We start from the raw sequence: 12,927 nt of genomic DNA, 5'->3' as shown, positions 1-12,927 counted from the left end.
CAGAGCTTTTTGTACAGACCTTTCTGCACACTGGCTTCAAAAGGCTTTTCACTACTAAAGCCTCCTGGAACTCATGTAAAGTTCACTGCAATGGCGCCAGATTCCCCAGTTCTACTGGCTGCGGTGACCCTTCTATCTGCCTTTCAGATGGGTGAGTTACGTTTGATACTCCTCGGTTAGTGAACGCTCGTTAGTTACCAATCACTAACACTAGTTTTGTAACAGTCGCTTATTACTGTGAGGTGATTAACCCTAGCCCTGTGGTTCCAGTCATCAAGCCTGGGATTCACAATTTAAATCTTGTTGTTTTACATATTCTTCTTAGAAAGTTTATGAAACCCAGTTCAGTTTTTAAACATTGCTGCAGGTATATTTTATTAAACAGCTCTGGACTGGACTGTTTATACAGTTTCATTTGTATTGTATTGCACCGACTACGCCAAAACAAATTCCTTGTATGTCCAAAAACGTACTTGGCAATAAAGCTTTTCTGATTCTGATTCTGATTCTTTCAGAGAAACTGATTAATTGTTTTACTCATGTTGCTTTCTATTTAAGCAATTCCACGACCAGCCACCGTCTGCGCATAGTGTATCTGCTAAATCTCATATAGTCTGGAACCCAGTCTCTGATGGAACCAAAGGAAATCTAGATTTATTTTACAATCCACCTCTTCCTTATGAAAGGGGGATTAATTCAATAAACATTATTTATTGACTCTATAATTAGGCCAGAGCAGTGAAAGAGCTGTGAATAGGCTTTTTGGAGGCCTTCATATATTCAAAAACCGACCAAAATTACTGAAAATTGCCCCCTGTAGTATTTTAATAGAATTGAAAATGGGTGTGGCCAAACGGCTCTATAGCGCCCCCTAAAGTGAGATAGTCTAACTGTTATATTGTAGAGATTTGAAATTTGGTACACAGGTAGATCCCTCCAAATCATGAAAAGAAGTATTTTGGAGGTATGTCCTAAAGCCTACAGGAAGTCGGCCATTTTGGGTCAAAAGGCCATTGTGGACAATTTGACATTTCAAACATGTTAAACTTGAACAAACTCCTGGGGATTTTGAGCTATTGGCTTTATATTTAGTCAATATGACCTTAAGGCATGGGAGATTAAAAGTTATCAAAACGATCCAACAATACTACGTGGTCAAACGATGGCATAATGAAAGCCACGCCCCCTGAGAACATGAAGTAACTTTTTTCACTGGGAAAGGTCCCTCTCTGACCCCTTTACCTTATCCATTCGAATTTGTGTCAGAAGACAGATAACAAGTTGGTTTCACTTTGTTTCTAACATGGAGAGTTGGCCCTATTTTCCACATATATCATCTGATCCACAACAAATACAATAGGATGGATCTTAGACCGGACCCCAAAATATACTTAGTGAAATATTTAGTGGGTGTAGCCTAATTTCTCTAGAGCTCCCCTTAGAACAAAAAAAATCAGCCCCAGGCCATGCTTTGATTATAAAATTTGCCACACATATGTAACTTCTCAGGAACTACAAAACAGTCTCTTGGAGCCATTGTCCAAACCCTAGAGGAAGTCGGCCATTTTGAATCAAAGCCGCCATTTTCTCTTGCTTACACACATTGTATCTGAGTGAACTCCTACAGCTTTTTATGTATACTTTTTATGTAATGACTCAGCATTGGGGATCAAAATTTATAAAAAACTTTTTGCTGTATTAAAGCGTGTGGGTGTGGCAGCGTGGCAAATTTTGATATCTCGCTTTTTCCATACATTTGTCTCTAAATCAGACATGATCTTGATCTTCATTTGAATTTGACTCAACTGCACCTCCTAGAATATTTCATATGACTATATCTCCCTGACTTATCATCGGATGTGCACCAAATTTTGTGTGCTTTACCGTGGAGGACTGTTCTACGTGTTGCTATGGTCAATTGATGACATCACTTTAGCCATGCCCACTGAGAACAAAGTCACTGGTTTCTGTGTTGAATGGTCCTCAATGACAGACTGTAGAAGTGTCAAACTTCCTACTTACTGTCTAATAACATAATAATTTCAAATGATATTTCCAAAGCACTACAGGAAGCCTTCATTAAACCTTTGCCACCAAACATTAAGTGACCACAGCTTCCATCAGGAAGGTCAGATTTCGACCAAATTTTGAAGGTTTTTGTTGGAGCAGAACTCAGTATTAGGAAGGCTTGCTCACAGTACTGCTGAGTGGCGATGTGAGGAATCGGGCGGCAGGATCGCTGGTAGCGTGGAGTCGCCGATGCAAGACCTCCATGGTCGCGACACAGGTCTAGCGGTGCTAAACCGCGAGGGCTGTCCAATGTTGCTTGCAGCTTTAATTAGCTGATTGTTTTGACTGATGGTATTTTCACCCATGCATTTACTTCTTACTCTCTGCAAGCAATGTTTACTTGGATGAAAAATGCATACATGATGCCACTACCGTGCTTTCCTGTAGACATTGTTTTAGCCAGCTGATAAGTGGGGACGTGGGGCTCCTTATAATCCGTCAGTTTTATTGTGACCTGTCTTTCAGGGTTGTAACATTTGAATCTACAGTTTCAGAAAATATGCAAAAATAAAGTGCTCTAAATGCCAGTGAAGGTTTGTCTTTGTTTGAATTATCAAAAAAGGTTTGTTTCATTCAGTCATTGTGTTCGCTTAGGGTACCTGGCGCGCAGAGTTGGATGGTCTAGAATGGCTCACAAAATCCTCCCTCCTGCCGTCTCTGGCCCTCCAGAGTTTGAACGGACGTTTCGTGCACAGTAAGTCATCTACATGCACTTTTAAAGCGGCTTTGAAAAAATAGGGAACAGATCTGCGACAAATACAGCGACTTTGAAAAGAAAGTGCACCATGTTTAAATTCAGTTACTCTTTTTTGAATTTGTTAAGGATTTTGGGGTGTACCTAATTTTTCAGAAACCTTTCTATTTTGGCTGTGTTTGTGTTTAATAAAAAATAATGCGCTAGAATACTTAGGTGGGCAACGTACATTAAATAATTTCAGGGGCAGGTAAACATCATTTACAAGATACAGCACTAGAACTAGTAAAGGGTGTACTTTCTTTTGACCATGAGCACAATGTTTCTGTGTGTGTTTTAGCAGTGTGTGACATGTATCTTGTGTTTCCGCTCACACTGTTTATAGATGATTATGCCAACTGATCAGATGGAGAATCACTCACTGTAAAGCTGTCAATTAAGCTCAAAGCTTGATTTTATAACTAGAGCCATCTTAGATAATTTTGTCCTGGTACAAAACAGTCCACTAACTTCATTTCAGTAGAGTCACATCATCAGCACAGATGAAGCTGTGAAGGAGATATGATGAAATCGCCCTATCAACCTAGTGAGCAGACTAACTGTTATCAAAGAGAGACAGAGATGCTGAAATTATTATCTTCAGGTGTTGGCAATGGTACCCTCCAGAGAAAAGTGTGCAGCCATCATCTGCATGCATCAAAATGATCTGCTACTTAGAAGATTGCTGCTGAAAGAACCTTTTTTGACCATTGAGAACTTTGTGGTAAGAGGTTCAGCTGCAGTAAAGAACTGAGGACATCCAAGAGTGTTGCTACCAGTGCAGAGCTTGTACAACATTAGCCTTGGAAGGAGAAAAGTTTTGTAAAACAGCTTTGTGTCAAAAAGGGCAGCAAAGAAGCCACTTCTGTTAAAGAAGAACATCAATGACAGACGGACACTCTTCAGTACAAGGGTGGACAGCAGAAGACTGGTACAAAGCTGTTTTCACTGATCAGTCCATCTTCCGATTGTTTGGGGCATTTTAATTGAACAACCCCAATGAAGTTTGGACCTTGTGTAAAACTTAAATAAACCAGAATATGATTAGTTGCAAATCCTGTTCAACTAATATGCAACTTAATACACAACAAAGACACGATAGTTAAAACTGATTTTATTGTTTTTTGCAAATATTTTGAATTTGATGCTTGCAACACGTTCCAACAAAGCTGGGATAGGGGCAACACAAGACTGGGAGAGTTGAAGAATGCTCAACAAACACCTGTTTGGAACATCCCACAGGTGAAGAGGTTAACAGGAAACAGGTTAGTGTCATGATTGGGTATAAAGGTGCATCTCTGAAAGGCTCAGTCATTGACAAGCAAGAATGGGGAGAGCTTGTCCCATTCTTGGGACAAGCTCTCCCCATGGGTGAACAACTGGGTGAGCAAATAGTCCAAGAGTTTAACAATGTTTCTCAACGTATAATCGTAAGAATTTCCAGATATCATCATCTGCAGCCCATAATATCATCAAAAGATTCAAAGAATCTGGAGAAATCTCTGCACATAAGTAGCATGGCCGAAAGCCAACATTGAATAACTGTGACCTTCGACCCCTCAGGAAGCACTACATAAAAAGTGACATCATTCTGTAACAGATATTACCTCGTGGGCTCAGGAACCCTTCAGAAAACCATTGTCAGTTAACACAGTTCATCTCTACATCTATAAGTGCAAGTTAAAACTCTTCCATGCAAAGCCTTATATCAACAACACCCAGAAACGCTGCTGGCTGCTCTGGACCCAAACTCATCTGTGATGGACTGATGCAAAGGGGAAATATGTGCTGTGGTCTGATGAGTCCACACTTCATATTGGTTTTGGAAATCATTGACGTCGTGTCCTCTGTGCCAGAGAGGAAAAGGACTATGTAGATTGTATCAGTGCAAGGTTCAAAAGCCAGCATCTGTGATGGTATGGAGATGGAGGTGTGACAGTGCCCATGGCATGGGTAACCTGCACATCTGTGAAGGCACCATTAATGCTGAAAGGTACATACAGGTTTTGGAGCAACATCTGCTGCCATCCAAGCAACGTGTTTTTCAGGGACGTCTCTATTTATTTCAGGAAGACAATGTGAAGCCACATTCTGCATGTGTTCCAACAGCGTGGTTTCGTAGTAAAAGAGTGCTGGTACTAGACTGGCCTGCCTGCAGTCCAGACCTGTCTACCATTAAAAATGTGTGAAGCATTACAAAGCACAAAATACAACAACGGAGACCCTGGACTGTTGAGCAACTGAAGTTATTCATCAAACAAGAATGAAAAAGAATTCCACCTACGAAGCTTCAACAATTACTCCTCAGTTCTTAAACACTTATTGAGTGTTGTTAAAAGGAAAGGTGATGTAAGCAAGGTAAACGTGGTAGACATAGTCCTGTCCAGCTTTGTTGGGAGATGTTGGAAGCATCAAATTTAAAATGAGTGAATATTTGTGTAAAAAGTGTATCAATTTGAACATTAAATATCTTGTCTTTGTAGTGAATTCAGTTTCATATAGGTTTAACAGGATTTGCAAATCACTGTATTCTGTTTTTATTTACTTTTACATAATGACCCAACTTCATCGGAATTGGGGTTGTACATGCACTGAACATACTGTATTCATATTTACCCATCTGTAGTCTGAAATGCTTGTACCTCCCTACATTGACAAACAGTATTGGCAGATAGCTTGGGTTTTAATGTCTCGCCCAAGGACCCATTGACACATACTAGGGTTCAAATGGAAACAAGCTCATAACCTCCCAATAGTCAGAGGTCTACTTTTCCCACAGAGCCAGAGCTGCCTTTAAACATCTGGAAAATCATTTGTCAGTCAAAGATAAGCTGACAGTTAACATGAGTCTAATTTAGTGCCTACAGCGAAGCATCCTGACACAAACCATGTGTGGGTTTGCTTCCCAGCCAAGGGAGTGGGCTCAGTCACAGTTCTGTTTGAGAACACTGCCATGAAGAGGAGTTTCTTCCAACAATCCAGAAACACTGATGTAAAATTTTTGAAATTTTACAGAGCTCCACTGAAACCCTGCAGTCAGTTCTCAAACACCAGTATGAGTAAAGAAGGCTGACAAACCGAGATCCAGTCCAAGTGCTAAAAAGACAAGACTTAGTCACCATCTTTCAGGATTTGGCCCAGAAAATGATATCCAGCAGGTCAGAGTGAAGAAAGAAAGGGCGATTTTGAAGGAAAACCTGCAAAGACTTAGGACTGGAGCACATTATATGTAGCATTTTCCATATCACCATATTTTTCATTAATATGTAGGTCTATCAACTAAAATCCCTGTGAAATATCTTAAAAGTTGCAGTTGTAACCTGACTAAATGTGGCACAGTTTAACAGGTTTGGATACATTTGCTAGATACAGCAGATTTTCAGCCCAAACTAACTGTTGTAACGAGCAAAGCTTTGTGTGTTTGCAGTCAGAACTGTGTGGAGTTCTACCCCCTGTTCCTGGTCACCCTGTGGACCTGTGGGATGTTCTTCAACGAGGAGGTAGCTGCAGCAGCAGGGCTGGTCTACATGGTGGCCAGGCAAATTTACTTCAATGGCTACATCCAGTCCACTAAGAAAAGGTTATCTGCCCTAAATTTGTGTCCTAAAAGCAAACCATGTACAGATGACATGACAGCATTCTGATAAGTGAGTCCTGTCTGCTTTGCAGGTTAACTGGCTTTTATCTGACCCTGGCTGCACTTCTCAGTCTGTCTGTTCTGGCTTTGACTGGAATAGTAGGTGGAATACTGGACAAGTACCTTTACATCCATATCTGAAGATTTACATCCATTTTATCTGAAGATGAAAAGGATTTCAAATATTGCTTTCATGCTAAGTTTATGTTGTCCAAGTGAATATACTTTAGGCTGAAGCTGTTTAGATTCATTTCATTTATTAGCTGTCGTTCTAACATGCTTCAGGATTTGTCCAAATGTGCTTTTTGACCAGTTTCTGATGCTGCTGGGTTACAAATGTGCCTGTTTGACAATCTGAAGAAAATAATAAAGAAATAAATGGATTTGCTGTTTAATAGTCTAACTCACAAACATTTATTCAACTTTGTCAAAACCAATACATGTTTTTTCACCTCCAATTTATATCTTCTCATTTGAATTTCATTTATTAGCAGTAATACATCATTCATACAACATTCATACATTCATGATTCATAACCCCACAATGAAAATTATTTTCATTCAATCAAGAATTTTGTTACTGATAGGACATAAGACAATGATCAATCAAAAGATAACACAATGTAAAAGGAGGATTCGTTTTGTAAAAAAAAAAAAAAGGATTAGAGTTTATTAACATAATTTATACTCTTCTCAATAATTATTTAAAAACATCTTTTATTGGTATTACAACAATCTCAGCCTGCTTAGAACTGCATATTTTCACTGGTACTTTGACTATTTATCTGTGGTGATGAGCTATAAATCTATGTAGCTGGAAGGCCTCCCTTCCATTACCCTAATTTTTATCTCCCTTCACTGGTTCTCTTTCAGATTCATCTCATGCTGGTAAGATTAAAAGATTTAACACCATACCCTAAATCTGGTAGTTATAAATAATTGTAGGCTTAACTGCATTTTGTCACACAATAAAAATCATAAACGTTTGGACACACCTTCTCATTCAAAGAGTTTTCTTTATTTTCATGACTATGAATATTGTAGCTTCACACTGAAGGCATCAAAACTATAAATTAACACATGTGGAATTATATACTGAACAAAAAAGTGTGAAACAACTGAAAATATGTCTTATATTCTAGGTTCTTCAAAGTAGCCACTTTTTCCTTTGATTACTGCTCCACACACTCTTGACATTCTGTTGATGAGCTTCAAGAGGTAGTCACCTGAAATGGTTTTCACTTCACAGGTGTGCCCTGTCAGGTTTAATAAGTGGGATTTCAAGCCTTTGAAATGGGATTGGGACCATCAGTTGTGTTGTGTTGTGTTGCCATAATCCACCAATGTCACGTTGCACCACAGACTGTCCAGGAGTTGGTGGATGCTTTCGTCCAGGTCTGGGAGGAGATCCCTCAGGAGACCATCCACCGTCTCATCAGGAGCATGCCCAGGCGTTGTAGGGAGGTCATACAGGCACGTGGAGGCCACACACAATACTGAGCCTCATTTTGACTTGTTTTAAGGACATTACATAGTGTGTTTTTATATATATATATATACACACAGATATATATTATTTTGTACATTGTTTTGTACATTGTAAAACTGGAGAAGCACACTAATAGTTGATAGATTTTCATATTTTCATGGTCATTTCTCCTTTCTGTAGGTACAATGGTAACATAATGGTCCATATTAATTAAATTTGACAAAAATAAATTGGTACATCTAAAAACGCTGTGCACAATAAGTGTGCATTATATTAGTTTGCATAATATTTATTGTTGACCCTTCCTGGGAAGGGTCACCATTGTAGATAATTGTGTGGTTACTTACTGTGGTTTTCTGGGGCACCAAAGCCTTACAAGTGGCTTAGTAATTCTTTCCAAACTGATAAATGTCAATAAATGTGTTTCTCATCTGTTTTTGAGTGTCTTTAGATTGGGGCATCTGTTGCCCTTTTGGCATATTTTGGTGTCCTTCATGTTGTTTATCAAGGTCTATTTAAGTGATTTCCTAATTCTATGGGTCAGGCAGTAATCAGGCCTGGCTAGGCCGATGAAATTAAACTCTAAAAAATGTGATTAATCATCATTTAACAGGTGGGGTGATTACTTTGTCTCATATCGCCACATTGGTTTGGATGGGCTTTTGAGCTCTAATCTAAACTGTTGTTTGAAAACTGCTTTTTGTATTTACTCAGGGTATCTTTGTTTTATGTTTAAATTTGTCTGATGATCTCGAACATGCAAAAAATGCAAAAGCAATGACATCTGTAACTTAAGGTGAACAAATTTCTGAAATTAAATGCGGGGACAGCTCAGAGTTTAAAAGTCAGTCAGTCAGTCATTTGCTCCCGCTTCTTCCATAGTGGGTCACGGGGAGCTGGTGCCTATCTCCAGCAGTCTATGGCCGGGAGGCAGGGTACACCCTGGACATGTCGCCAGTCCACCGCAGGGCGAGATTAAAAGTATTAAATGTTATCAAGATATACTGAAAAAAATGGTACAGTTACTATTTCGTTTATTTAAATGTGTTGTAAGCATTTCCTAGGAGTAATAAAACGTATAAAATAATAGTAGCAGTAATGTTTGTCTTCTCCCTTTTTTTTGTTAAACTCTTCTAATGCCCCTTTTTCCCTCCTCTTAGCTTTACTCTTTTTTCTATCAGTCTATTTTCCTCTTTTCTCTTTAACTCTTCTAATTTCCCTTTGCTCTTTCACTCTTATTTTCTAACAGTCTTTATATTTTTCTCCTCTGCTCTTTGATCAGTCTTTAATTTTTCTAAAACAGACATAGTATAATCACAATCCTCTTCCAAAATAGAATTTATAACACACTGAAAAATTTCAATTCAACAAATAAAAGAAGATTTTTGTTTTAGATATCCTTTAATAGTTGGTTATATTTAGATGAGAATCTAGAATAATCCTAATGTAATCTTATTAATATTAAAGTTCTTTAATTATTTGACCAGTTTCCTCAGCTGATGAAATGCCAAAATGGCTATATTTATCAAAAAAACCCAACTATTTTTACTTGGAGCTACAATCTAATACAACAGAAGAAATGAACATTTAACCAGCGGATTATTTCTCCCTCCTCATCATTCTCAGTTCATGCAGTTTTTGCCTCATTCACATTAAAATACTGAGATGGCGCCGAAGATGGTCGCCTCGGCGTGTTGGTGCGCATTGTTTTGTTTTGTTTTTTGCTTTAAAACGGTCTTCTGTGATGGTACCCGGAGCTCTCTCACCAGAGAAGAACTCATGAACATCAGGGCTACTACACCAAAGGAGTTATTTCCAACTTTTCTGCCTACTGCTCTGGAATGTTTGGACATTCTGGTCAAAGGTGCGCTCACCTTTGTTCACGCGGTGAAACGCCGGAAGAGAGGGAAACGGGCTGGGGTGCTGGTACGTCTTCGCCAGCGTGGACTACGAACACCGTTACCTGGAATATTTCTCTCTAACGTGCGCTCACTTCCCAACAAAATGGAGGAATTACAACTGTTGTTGGGGAAAAACAGGGACTTTTATTCATTGGCAGTTTTGTGCTTCACGGAGACGTGGCTGTGTGGATTAATACCGGACTCTGCGCTGCAGCTGGCAGGATTCCAGCTCTACAGAGCGGACAGAGACACGGAACTCTCCGGCAAAGCGAAAGGTGGAGGAATCTGTTTTTACCTCAACAGTGGTTGGTGCAACGACGTGACAGTGATTCAGCAGCACTGTTCTCCAGACCTGGAAGCCTTCATCATAAACTGTAAGCCTTTCTATTCCCCCCGTGAGTTCGCTTCGTTCATCCTGGTCGGTGTTTACATCCCGCCGCAAGCTAACGTGCAGGTCGCACAGCGCATGCTCGCCGACCAGATACTGAGTGTGGAGCGGACCAACCCGGACTCCTTAGTTATCGTCGTTGGTGACTTTAACAAAGGTAATCTGACCCACGAACTCCCCAAATACAGACAGTTTATAAAATGTCCGACCAGAGAGGACAACATTCTGGATCACTGTTACACCACCATCAGAGACGCTTATCACGCCGTCCCACGTGCTGCACTGGGCCAATCCGACCACATCATGGTCCACCTGATTCCTGCATACAGGCAGAAACTTAAGCTCTGCAAACCTGTTGTGAGGACGACAAGGAAGTGGAGCAGTGAGGCTGTGGAGAATCTCCAGGCGTGTTTAGGCTGTACAGACTGGGATGTGTTCAGGACTACTACCAACAGTCTGGACGAGTACACAGAGGCTGTGACTTCCTACATCAGCTTCTGTGAGGACAGCTGTGTACCATCATGCACCAGGGTGAGTTACAACAACGACAAACCCTGGTTCACAGCTAAACTCAGAAGGTTAAGACTGGATAAGGAAGAGGCCTTCAGGAGTGGGGACAAAGACATATACAGAGAGGCAAAGTACAAGTTTGGCAAGGCAGTGAAAGAGGCCAAACGACTGTACTCTGAGAAGCTCCAAATCCAGTTCTCAGCCAACGACTCTGTGTCTGTCTGGAAAGGGCTCAAGCAAATCACCAACTACAAGCCGAAAGCCCCCCACTCCATCAACGACCGACGCCTCGCCAACGACCTGAACGAGTTCTACTGCCGCTTTGAAAGACAAAGGGACAGTCCTGCAACCATCTCCCACGACGCCCCCCAACAGCTGCAGCCACAATCCACCACCCCCATCTCTCCAACCTCAAGAGGGGCCTTGGCACCTCCAACCCCCACCCTGAAGTTCCCCCCCACCAGCCCCCTACCCACGCCGGGGACGGCTCTTTCCATCCAGGAGAGGGACGTCAACAAACTCTTCAGGAGACAGAACCCCCGGAAAGCTGCTGGTCCGGATTCTGTCTCACCAGCCAGCCTGAAGCACTGCGCTGATCAGCTGTCTCCAGTCTTCACAGACATTTTTAACACCTCATTGGAGACATGTCATGCGCCTGCCTGCTTCAAGTCCTCCACCATTGTCCCTGTCCCCAAGAAGCCAAGGACCACAGACCCGTTACCCTGACCTCTGTGGTGATGAAGTCCTTTGAGCGCCTTGTGCTCTCACACCTAAAAGACATCACCGACCCCCTCCTGGACCCCCTGCAGTTTGCCTACAGAGCCAACAGGTCTGTAGATGATGCAGTCAACCTAGCCCTTCACTTCATCCTCCGGCACCTGGACTCCACAGGAACCTACGCCAGGATCCTGTTTGTAGATTTCAGCTCTGCCTTCAACACCATCGTCCCAGTTCTGCTACAGGAGAAGCTCTCCCAACTGAATGTGCCCGACTCCACCTGCGGGTGGATCACTGACTTCCTGTCTGACAGGAAGCAGCACGTGAGGCTGGGAAAGCACGTCTCTGACTCCCTGACCATCAGCACCGGTTCCCCCTGTTGAAGCACCCCCCCGAGGGGTCTTCTTGCGTGTTCGTTTATTCACCGTAAGCTGAAAGAATTCACAAGACATTAGAATAAATCACACGGAGACAGCTGTATGTTATTCAAATACCTGGCCACATTACAGAAGCTCTCTGTAATGTGATGTGACCACACACCGAGACGACTTCAGAGCTTCTCACTGGGGCCATTGTTTTTATTGAAACACACATGAAAATAGGCAGCGCCCTATCCACAGTTTTTTTCATACATATGATTTCATACAGACTCTTCCGGCTTACCATATTTGGACAGCTATTGTCCTGCACCTGGAGAAGGGAGTCTGCTGATATGAGAAGGAAGTACTTGGCTAGTTAATCCTTCCACATTCTTTTCCCACCATTCTTCATTATTTCTCTACTTCACACTCAAGGCCAAGTTTGGGCAACAACACTTCTGCAGGCCACAATGTCTTATACTCACACAGGTTATACATTTTATTTCCCACACTGTTTATGAACATAATAATAATTAATGCACACACATAATATATCTCCACACCCCCAAGGCTGTGTTCTCTCTCCTCTGCTCTTCTCCCTGTACACCAACAGCTGCACCTCCAGTCACCAGTCTGTCAAGCTTCTGAAGTTTGCGGATGACACCACCCTGATCGGACTCATCTCTGATGGTGACGAGTCTGCGTACAGATGGGAGGTGGACCATCTGTTGGACTGGTGCAGCCAGAACAACCTTGAGCTCAACGCTCTAAAGACAGTAGAGATGGTTGTGGACTTCAGGCAGAACCCAGCCCCACCTGCCCCCATCACCCTCTGTGACTCCACAATTGACACTGTGGAATCTTTCCGCTTCCTGGGAACCATCATCTCCCAGGATCTCAAGTGGGAGCCAAACATCAGCTCCCTCATCAAGAAAGCCCAGCAGAGGATGTTCTTCCTGCGGCAGCTGAAGAAATTCAACCTGCCAAAGACTATGATGGTGCACTTCTACACAGCCATCATTGAGTCCATCCTCACCTCCTCCATCACCATCTGGTACGCCGCTGCTACAGCCAAGGATAAGGGCAGGCTGCAGCGTGTCATTCGGTCTGCTGAGAAGGTGAT

The 12,927-nt window shown here is 41.9% G+C and overlaps 1 protein-coding gene across 1 annotated transcript; it reads left to right on the top strand.

The window, feature by feature from the left end:
• The first annotated feature begins 20 nt into the window (after nt 1-20).
• On the top strand, nt 21-6,823 carry mgst2 (microsomal glutathione S-transferase 2). The gene is made up of 4 exons (XM_047353469.1): nt 21-151; nt 2,665-2,764; nt 6,231-6,383; nt 6,473-6,823. Exons 1-4 carry the CDS (start codon nt 91-93, stop codon nt 6,579-6,581), a joined length of 423 nt encoding a protein of 140 aa, XP_047209425.1. The 5' UTR covers nt 21-90; the 3' UTR covers nt 6,582-6,823.
• Nucleotides 6,824-12,927: the final 6,104 nt, after the last annotated feature.

This window comes from Girardinichthys multiradiatus, chromosome 23 (genome assembly GCF_021462225.1).
Source record: "Girardinichthys multiradiatus isolate DD_20200921_A chromosome 23, DD_fGirMul_XY1, whole genome shotgun sequence".
Taxonomy (NCBI): domain Eukaryota; kingdom Metazoa; phylum Chordata; class Actinopteri; order Cyprinodontiformes; family Goodeidae; genus Girardinichthys; species Girardinichthys multiradiatus.
This window is presented reverse-complemented; position numbering and strand designations above follow the sequence as displayed.

Excerpts from the sequence above, each read along its gene's own strand:
- mgst2 (XM_047353469.1), top strand. The coding sequence starts at position 91 with ATGGCGCCAGATTCCCCAGTTCTACTGGCTGCGGTGACCCTTCTATCT. Across the intron at positions 152-2,664 it reads TCTATCTGCCTTTCAGATGG|GGTACCTGGCGCGCAGAGTT; the intron begins GTGAGTTACGTT and ends GTGTTCGCTTAG. Across the intron at positions 6,384-6,472 it reads ATCCAGTCCACTAAGAAAAG|GTTAACTGGCTTTTATCTGA; the intron begins GTTATCTGCCCT and ends TCTGCTTTGCAG.